The 9,652-nt window shown below is 55.2% G+C and overlaps 3 protein-coding genes across 6 annotated transcripts in view; 2 read left to right on the top strand and 1 right to left on the bottom strand.

Moving 5' to 3' along the window:
* The window catches only part of RHNO1 (RAD9-HUS1-RAD1 interacting nuclear orphan 1), a 19,718-nt gene extending 16,043 nt beyond the window's left edge, over window positions 1-3,675 (bottom strand). Inside the window, exon 1 of the mRNA XM_004710482.2 lies at window positions 3,578-3,675. The gene's annotated coding sequence lies outside the window, so the exon portion shown is untranslated. The remainder of the gene's footprint in view (window positions 1-3,577) is intronic.
* The window catches only part of FOXM1 (forkhead box M1), a 12,732-nt gene extending 4,672 nt beyond the window's left edge, over window positions 1-8,060 (top strand). Inside the window, exons 4-8 of one of the 4 annotated variants that reach the window (XM_045295946.1) lie at window positions 1,417-1,545; window positions 2,151-2,195; window positions 2,848-2,920; window positions 3,105-3,280; window positions 6,641-8,060. In XM_045295946.1, coding sequence (XP_045151881.1) covers window positions 1,417-1,545; window positions 2,151-2,195; window positions 2,848-2,920; window positions 3,105-3,280; window positions 6,641-7,654 — 1,437 coding nt within the window. In that variant the 3' untranslated portion in view covers window positions 7,655-8,060. The remainder of the gene's footprint in view (window positions 1-1,416; window positions 1,546-2,150; window positions 2,196-2,847; window positions 2,921-3,104; window positions 3,281-6,640) is intronic. The other 3 variants (XM_004710304.2, XM_004710305.2, XM_045295947.1) reach the window with 3 other exon arrangements.
* Window positions 8,061-9,005: 945 nt separating this feature from the next.
* TEX52 (testis expressed 52) overlaps window positions 9,006-9,652 on the top strand; it is a 2,960-nt gene continuing 2,313 nt past the window's right edge. The window contains exon 1 of the mRNA XM_030887233.1: window positions 9,006-9,077. Within this exon, the coding sequence (XP_030743093.1) occupies window positions 9,006-9,077 (72 nt within the window). The remainder of the gene's footprint in view (window positions 9,078-9,652) is intronic.

Consider the following 9,652-nt stretch of genomic DNA (forward strand, 5'->3'; position numbering starts at 1 on the left):
CCCAGTTTGTGTGTCCAGTCTTCCGCTGGTGGACATGCGGGTCGTTCCCTCTTGCGGTTGTGAAGGGTGCTACGGTGGGGGTGCGTGTATCTGTGGCGCTCTGGTTTTTATTTCTGAAGGGTATGTGCCACGGCACACCACTGCTGAGCCCCATGGTGGCGCTATTCCCCGCTGTTGGAGGCAGCACCACACTGCTCTCCATAGTGGTCGGCCAGTTCTCCAGTCCTGCCGGCAACGGATGAGGGTTCCGATCTCTCTGCACCTCCTGGCGCCTTTGTTCTTTTCTGCTTGTGTAAACTTTGCTGTCCGTCCTGGGGCCAAGTATCTCATGGAGGTACCAAGCTCGTTGTTAAGCTGCATCCCACCGTCTTAAGCATCGGCGGCTGGAGTGACTTGTTAATGCCATCAAGTCGGTTCCAACCTATAGCGATCTCATGCACAGCAGAACGAAACCCTGCCCGCCCCTGCCATCCTCACAAGGGTTCCCGTGCCCAAGCCCATGTGGCAGCCACGGTGTCAGTCGAGGGCCTGCCTCTCTCACCGCCTCTCTGCTCGACGCCCTTCTCCCGGGACTCGTCTCTTCTGACAAGTCCAGAGTATGTAAGACTCGGTCTCACCCTCCCTGCCCCCAAGGAGCACTCTGGCCATACTTGTTCCAAGAGAGCTTGGTTTGTCCATGGCCGTCCATGGCACTTTAAAGATTCTTGGCCAGCACCACCATTCAAGTGTATCGATTCTTCTTCGGTCTTTCTTATTCAATGTCCGATTTTCACATGCATGCGAGGCGATTGGAAATACCATGGCTTGAGACAGGTGCGACGTAGTGACTTAGCTGTTGAGAAGAATCTTAACAGAAACCAACAACACTGCCTGTGAGTCTCATGACGGGAGATCCACCTGCTGCAGTATCATTCGTCATTTCTAGTGGGCAGGATTGTCCTCGTCCTTTTACTCATGAAAACACTGAAGACGCCTGGGAGTCAGATGGTCAATGTCAGAACCACAACTTGGGTCTTCTGACACGTTCTTGGTTCCGAGCCAAGAGTCCCTGCCCCTCAACCCTCAAGAGAATTCTCCATGTCATACTTTTAGCTCCAAGTCCTGACGTGCTCTGGATTCTTGCTTCCTACTCTGGGCTGCTTTTCCACAGCCCCTGAAAGCCAGCCAGCCAGGTCTGTCTTTATCGCCAGTCCAAAAAACGGCACCTGGTTTCCATCTTTGTAGACGTAGATGGGTTTATGACAAAGCGGATGGCTCTGCTGTCGGAAGCATCCGGGAGGGAGTTCCCATCAGCCAAGGCCACAGGGACACCTGATGGCTGGTCTGGGGCAGAGCGGGAGCAGCCTGACGCTGCTGTGCCCAGTTAGTTTCAGAGGCCTGTTTCTCTAGCTAAGGCGCGGGTCTCTACCTTTTCAGAACTCCATTCGTCACAACCTTTCCCTCCACAAGATGTTTGTCCGCGAGACATCTGCCAATGGCAAGGTGTCCTTTTGGACCATTCACCCCAGTGCCAACCGCTACTTGACGCTGGACCAGGTGTTTAAGGTGAGTGTCCCGGTTTCTCCTAAGTAGGGCCAGAATTGGAGTTTAAAGTATCCATCTCCAAAGCGCATCCGAGCCCGGGCGTCGGTGATTTGCATAAAGCTTGCTGAACAAGGGCGGATGACCAGTATAAATGACACGCTGTGCTAGACCAGGGCCCCAGGATTTCCCAGGGCAGTGTCTCCCTCACTTCCCTGTGATGAACACTGGCCTGGAGGCTTTTACTGAAATGCAGCTTCCCGGTCCCCTCCCTCGAGGTCGTAGTTCCTGGCGTTTGCGATGGGCTCAGGGACTTTGGATGTTTGAAGGATCTCAAGCAATTCTTGCAGGACATTGGGAAGCTCCTCTCCAAAGAAAACACAGACCCTCTTAGGCTGTGTTAGAGCAGAAGAGGTAGAGCCGCCAGAACAGCTTTTCAGAAAGACCCTGTCTTCGGGGGCATCTCAAAGTGCTTGTGAGGCTGACAGCCCTTCTCTTGGGAGGGACAGTTGACCAAGAGGCCCCTCGGCTTCCATCATGGACATGTGTTCTTCCTCGTCTGGTCAGACTGATCTTGTCAGTGGTAACTTCCATCTCGTTTCTCTCCCACAATGCCTGGCCGCCACCAGCCACTGGACCCAGGGTCTCCACAGTCGCCCGAGGACTCAGAATCAGTAAGATTCTTTCCCTCTGGCTCGGGGCTTGGACTTGTTTTCTCCTCACTGCTCAGCTTGGCTTCAGTGGACAGGGACCCAGTCGGTCGGTTGGTGCTCAGCAGGGGTAGGGGGCCTGGAGTCAGGTGACTATGCTCTAAACACAAAGGACCCTGAGGCTTCTGGGAGGGAGGTGGGGCTGCGGGGGCACCCTTGTGACCACTGCCTCACCTCACCGGAAGTAGGGCTCGTGCCTGCTTCCCCTCCCACAGGCCTTGTCCAGCTGTATGGAGGAGAGCACAGCCTAACGAGAGCGTGCCACCGGCTCAGTGTGGTGCCAGCAGTGCCAGGTGCATGGCAGAGCTCGCAGGCTGCCTCCCCCTCACTGTCTCCCCGGCTTGCCTCGGCCCCTCCTACAGCTCCACGTGTTAGCGTCCCCTGGGGGTGCCGAGGACACCTGGATAAGGTGGAAGGGCCACCCTGCCATCGTCTGTCCACCTGCTGCCCACCTGTCCCCACGAACCACAGCTCTGGAGACGGTGCCCACCTCCGCCCGGGCCCTTGCTAGCCCGTCGATTAGTTCTATGCACTACCCGAGCGGCTGGTGGGGTTCCCCTGCCCACCTCCCTAGCCTTATTAACTCAGGTCTCTTTCTCTCCCCGTCTGCCACAAGCAGCAGCAGAAACGGTCCCACCCTGAGCTCCACCGGAACGTGACCATCAAAACGGAACTCCCACTGGGTGCACGTTAGTATGGGAGAGCGGGCCTCAGGCCTTGGCCTGGTTCTGGGGCGTGCCTCTAGGGAATCCGACTCCAGGATTCCATTCCCACTTCAGGGGGTAGGAGCCCAGCAAGGAGAGCAAAGCCCCTGGGATTACGAAGGGCTGTGCTCCTGGTCCCCACTCCTGACCCCTCCAATTCCTTCCTTAGGCCGGAAGATGAAGCCACTGCTCCCACGGGTGAGCTCCTACCTGGTGCCCATCCAGTTCCCAGTGAACCCGTCCCTGGTGTTGCAGCCCTCGGTGAAAGTGCCCCTGCCCCTGGCGGCCTCGCTCATGAGCTCGGAGCTCGCGCGCCACAGCAAGCGAGTCCCCATCACCCCCAAGGTGAGCGGCTTTTGTTGTTCTCCAAGGTAACTTGTGTTCACAGATCACTCTGCCAAGCGTCCCCTGGGTAGACAAGGCATACGTGCACACGGGCCTTTCACGGTGGTGCCGTTGTCACGGTGACCCCGGGTGCGGAGCAGAAGGGCACCATCGGGGTGTCAAGGCTTCGTCCTCTCCGGAGCAGATCTCCAGGCCCGTTGTCCGAGGTGGGTCTGAACTGGCCGCCTTTTCAATGAGTTGTCAGTCCAGCACCGACCATGGACTCCCAGGGAAGCGGTGTCCGGGGCTCATACATACCTGATGCGTCTGTGGGAACTCGGGCGAGGGTGACGGTGAGGGGAGTTGACAAAGGAAGCGGGTCTTCCAGAGAAGTCGGTGTGAAGCCAGCAGCTACTTGGCGGTGTCATGGAGGCGGGGAAGGCCGGTCTGTTCCTAGTAGAAAAATGAGCTGGGTCAGTCTAGTGCGGGGCTCCACAACCTCAGGACTCAGACTCCCTTTGGGGCTGGACCTTTCTGTACTGGTGGGGGTGTTGGGGCGGAAACGGCCGTCGTCCTATGCACTGATCAGGCATGACAAAGTGGCTCAGGGTAACTCCCCCGCTGGCTGAGCATGACCGATCTGCCTTAAGAAAAGCCGAGGCAGGTTTCAGACCCGGCTGCGATGGGTCAACAGGCCTGGCCTTTACCCCTGGGAGGTTTTGCGAGCGGGGGCTGACAGGAAAACAAAGTCCAGGAAAACCCATCGTCACCCATTACGACTCACAGGGGCACCATGGAGGGTTTGTAAGGCTGTATCTCTTTGGGAGAGCAGCCAGCCTCATCTTTTTTAAATGATGTGTGAGATTATGCATGCTGTGTACAATTAAGGCATTCGGGTGATTGTAGCGCACATACTGTTTAGTGTCGATGCCGTCTTTCCCAGCCTCCTCTTTCTTACTTCATTTTACACCACACACACACACACACACACACCCCGCACCTTCACACTGTTCCCAAAGAAAACCCATGCCCCCATTTACGACGCTTTTGTCCATAGTTTATCCGTGCTTTTCACATATAGACATACGGGATAGCCACTCTGTGTGTACACCTATGAGACAGGACACTCTTTGGGCATCTGCCCTTTTCTGACGCCACACCACCTCATGCCCTGGGCAGGGCAGCACACCCTGACCGAGGCAAAGGAAGACGCGTTACGTACACAGGCTTGCAGTAAGAGTGGCGAGCAATCATCTGTGAGTGGCTACCTACACTGAGGTGGATATACAAGCAGAACAGGTGTTGGGAGGCAAGTGCGATGCCACCCAAGAGTAGGTTTGACAGAGGGTATTTCTACATATGTGTTTGTAGGTACTGCAAATATGCCCACGTATACAGTAGCACATTCAGGGAAGAGCGTTCTGCAGACTTCTCAGCCATAATCAAACCCCTTGAGGGACTAAGTGCTGGGCCGGGAAGCTTAGGACCGAAGCCTCGGGAACATCTAATTCAGTGGACACAACACAGTCCAGAAGGACAATGTTCTGCATCCTCCTTCAGTGAGTAGAACTGGCGTCGTAAAAGCTCACGACCAACTGTCTAAGATGCACCTAGTGGTCTCCCTTTGTCTGGCGCAACGAAGAGTAAAGGAAACAATTGGTCCAAAAGGCGAATGGACTGCACAAACCACACCCTCTACCACCCTGAGACCAGAAGAACTAGATGGTGCCCACCACCACTATTGGTCTCTCTGATCAGGAACGCAGTAGAGGCCCTAGACAGAGTGGGAGGAGAATGAAGAACAAAGTTCAAAATCACGAAGAAGAGCAGATCCACTGGTCTGCAAATCTGGAACGGAGCTCAGCCCTGAAGATCACCTTTCATCTAGACTTGAGCAGAGAGGTCAAGTGAACGGAGGGCTCGTAAGGAACACACACCTCAGAACAATCAGCCGTGCGAGACCCACAAAAGCAGCCTTTGCCCCAGAAGAAAGCTCAGGAGGCCGGAATGGGCAAGAACGAGAGGAAAGGAAAGAGGACCGAGGGAGGAAGTAGGATGAGTGGCAAGTCAACTGTGAAACAAAACCCCTAAGGTTGGTGGATGGAAAACGAATTTGTTCTGTAAACTTTCACCTAAACACAAAAATGATCAAAAACAAACAAACCATTCTTTGTAAGTCCCTGGCATAACTCTAATTCATTGCTTCTTAATGGCTACATAATATTCCACAGTGTGGTTCTAACACATTTTTCCCCCAACCATTCCACTTTTATGGGCACATTTTGTGTCTAATTTCTTGCTCTAGGAACAACATTGCAATAAATGTCTCTCTTACTAGGGCTGTTATTGCTATGGGATAGAATCCCAGAATTGAGACTGCTGAGTAACAAAACATTTTAAATTTTATTAAACGTTGCTAGATTACTGTCTTAAAAAAAAAAATTCAGATACCTCAGATACCCATCCACCATGAATGACAAGGCCTATATCTCTGCCAGCAATTGGTATTAATCTCCCTTTTAAATATTTTCCAGTCTGGTGAGTAGAAATGACTTCTCCATATTTAATTATGACCTTTCTTTGCTTGGGCATCTTCTCAAAAGTTTGGCCACTTGAAATTGTCCTCTGTGAACTCTTTCTTTTCAGATGTCTATTTTTCTCTCGCCGCTATCTTATTAATTTGTGGTGATTCTGTATATTATAGTTCGTCATTCACCCACAGGGTATCTTTGTACTTTTACCGTGTGTTTCCTAACTTCACTGTTGGTATCTCTTGTCACAGTTTTTAAAGTAATCCCTCTCCCATTGTCAAATATGTCTCACATCTCATTTCCAGACTCAGTCATCCCACCCTCAGATTGTGCATGTAGTCCCCTAGATTCGCTTGCAAGATTTGGATGGTTTTCATTTTTAAGTTTAAGTCCCCGTAGATGGCATCAGATCCCACCGCCACACGAGTCTGGCTCCTCGCAGCCCTACAGGACGGAGGAGTCCGGCCTCTGGGTGTCAGAGGCGGTCCTCTTTATGGGAGCAGAAAGCCTCACCTTTCTCCCAGGGAGGATCTGTTGACCGTGCAGTGTAACCCAGTATCCCACCCGGGGTCCTTGTGGTCTAAGATAGACTCCAAGTTTGATTTTCTCTCACAATTCTGCCAGCAGCATATGTAAAATGTATAGTTTTACCCCTGAAATGGAATGACCACCTTCATCCTATATTAAATTCTCATACTCTATCGTTTGGGGTTTTTTTTGGTTAAAGATAAAAAGAAGAGGCTTACTTAGTACCAGTATGTAGGTTACGGTAGCCTTGGTCTTGCGTTCTGCCTGGAGACAGTAGGCTCGCTCCCAGGACTCCCCTCACCTCTCCTCTGCTTCCCGGCAGGTCCTGCTCTCCGAGGAAGGGCTAGCCCCTGTCCCGTCTGCGGGACCAGTGAAAGAGGAAAAGCTCCTGCCTGGAGAGGAGCTGTCCCCTCTGCTTCCAGTGCAGTCCAACAAGGAGGAGGAAGGCCAGCCTGGGGAGAGAACGCCCTACGCAGCCAGATGCATCAAAGTGGAGAGCCCACCTTTGGAAGAGTGGCCCTCCACACCCTTCAAAGGGGAGTCGGAGGACTGGTCCCACTCTCCCACACCCAGGTCCAAGAGGCCCTACAGCGGGCTCAAGTCCCCAAGCCAGCGCGTCTCTGAGATGCTCATCATTAAACGGAGGAAGCGGAGGGAGCAGAGCCGGTCCCGCAGGAAACAGCACCTTCTGCCTCCCTGTCCTGACGAGCCGGAGCTGCTCTTCTCAGAAGGTCCCAGTGCTGCCCAGCCAGCCGCCCCCGAGCCGCCCTTCCTAGCAGACACCTCGGAGCAGGCCCCCCAGCCGGGCTACTCCCAGGAGGAAGGAGGACCCTTTAAGACGCCCATCAAGGAGGGGATGCCCATCTCCTCCACCCCAAGCAAAGCCATCCTCCCCATCACCCCGGGGTCCTGGAGGCTCGCACTGCCCATCAGAGAGGGCGGGCTGGAATTCAGCCCCGTGCAAGCCCCCCAGGGTGCCTTTGACCCCCTGCCTGACTCCCTGGGGCTGATGGATCTGAGCACCACTCCACTGAAAAGCCTTCCCCTCTTTGACTCACCCCAAGGGTTCCTGGCTTCGGAGCCCTTTGACCTCACCTCTGACCCCTTTAGCAGCTGTGCCCCCGCAGCTATGGAAATGTCCAAGCCAGGCCCCCCCGACCCACAGGTCCCCAACCTTTCAGCCAATCACTCTCTGACAGAAGGTCTGGTTCTGGACACCATGAATGATAGCCTCAGTAAGATCCTGCTGGACATCAGCTTTCCCGGCCTGGGCGACGACGAGGACCCGCTGGGCCCGGACATCAGCTGGACGCAGCTTATCTCCGAACTGCGATAGAGACCCGGCCTGGTCCTTGCCGCTTAGCCTCCCACTCTTCTGGAACACACAAGTGGCCGGGTGGTCCAGGCCCCTGTGCCCCTGCGCCCTGAGAGCAGCAGGCAGCGACGGTCTGTGCTCCTGAGCACCGCCCTCCTGGTGATGCCAAGGCAGCCTTGGCACCTCTGCCACCCCACCTCTCCAGACAGCAAGGCCCTGGGAACTTGTCTCTGTGCCACCTGCTGCCACTCCCCCAGCCCCAGGGGAACCCCGCTCCTCCCCCTACTGGGAGTGGAAGGCTGGGTGCAGCAAAGACAAGGGTGAGGAACTAGGAATTGCCTCGACTGCAGCCTTCCCACGGGGTGGCCCCGGTAAAGAATGTATCTGTCTTCTCGACGTTATCCTCTAATTACACATGTTAACCTCTCTCCTTAGATCGTTACCTGGGGGAGGCAGGGGGCTTCTGTTTGCTCCTGTCCCTTGCTTTTAGTTCCTAGAGGAGGGGGCACCTGCAGTGCAATGTTTCTCCCAGGCCGGAGGTGCCTCGCTCAAGGGTTCTTGACTGTAGGTACCTAGACCAGGACACGCTCACCCTGGCCCCTCTTCCAACCCCCTCCCCAGCCCCCCCTTGTTCCCATGGCGGCTTACCTGCTAGAAGGAGCCCTGGTCACAGTCTCTTTTGGGTCAAGAGTTGGCTTTGGGGTGGGGGTGAGCACATCAGAAACCAAGCATGAGGGCGCTCCCACTGTATGGTTCCTCAGCAGTGTCCCTAAGCGTGCCAGGGAGCCATCGTCATGGAGAACGGAGCTGGAGGCTGGAGTAGGCTGCAAGGGGCCCCTGACCTCCCTTAGCATCCCACCAGAAACGGGGTGGGAATGGCGTGACAGGGAAAGTCTGATGAAACCTCCGAGGCAACAGTGCAAAAGGTTGTAGACGAGTTTACCTGTGGCAGAAGCAACTGCAGGCTGTCCTGGTGTTCGTCCTGCCCGGTCAGCCCCCTTCCTCGCATGTCCAAGCCTGCTCCCTGGGACCTGCTGGATAACTTGGGGGTTCCCAAATAAGGGGAGGAGGACCACAGATAGATGCTTTTCCACCGCCCATCCCACCAACCCAAGGCCTGGAAGCCAGCTTACCCTACTTGCACCCACAAGCAGCTCCTCTCGCCATCGGTGGCAGTCTTAACCTGTGCTTGTCTCACCTGAAAGGCAGCGGAGGTGCCAAGGGACTGGAGGGCCCTCCCAGGGAGAGGTAAGGGCCTCCTCCCTGTGTCACCACTCAGGAGACATCGCCATAGCAACTCCAGCAGCAAACAATGGAGCCAGAAAGGCTTCCCCTAGGCAGCAGCCCCTCCTGCCTCTTGAGGCTCAGAAGAATGGCCACTAACCCACAAAGAGCTCCCAGAGGGCAGTGCGACCCATCCTGGGTCAGAGAACCTTTCCTGCAGGTAGGGGTGGGGCCAACCTAGCAGCTTGCAGCTGGGCACCCTGATGGACTAGGGGCTGCCCCCCTGTGGTAGGCCGTAGGAGCTCCTGGACAGTAGAGCTAGCCCATACACCACAGTCCTGCCCTGTGACCGGAGCTCCCAGAAGAGGGGAGCAGCGGCCTGGTTGTTACCGGAGCTCCCAGACCTACCAGGGCGGTCCTGTAGGAATAATTTAGGGAGCTGGGCACAAGAAACAGGTGGCTGTTTTGGACTCGGCAGAGCCCTGGGGGTAAAAAACAAGAAGAGGCATTTTTAAAAGAGACATTCCTGAGTTCTGGCACAGGGCACAGCCAAGCAGTGTGCCAAGCCCCCCGCCCTCCTGGCAGAGCTGCGGAGTACAAACACCCTCGGGGGGGCCCCCTCCCAGCTCCCTCTCCCTCGGCACACGGAGGGAGTTGCTCTCAGGGTTTGCTGTTTGCATTTTTTAAACGGCGACAATAACAAGACTTGGACACAGAATTGTGTAGATGAATGAGACAGGGTGTTTAGCACAGCGTCAATCCATACTCACTGTTCATTTAATGGGTGTGGGGGGG

This window comes from Echinops telfairi, unplaced genomic scaffold (assembly GCF_000313985.2).
Source record: "Echinops telfairi isolate 266 unplaced genomic scaffold, ASM31398v2 ScPeMD7_6273;HRSCAF=7185, whole genome shotgun sequence".
Taxonomy (NCBI): domain Eukaryota; kingdom Metazoa; phylum Chordata; class Mammalia; order Afrosoricida; family Tenrecidae; genus Echinops; species Echinops telfairi.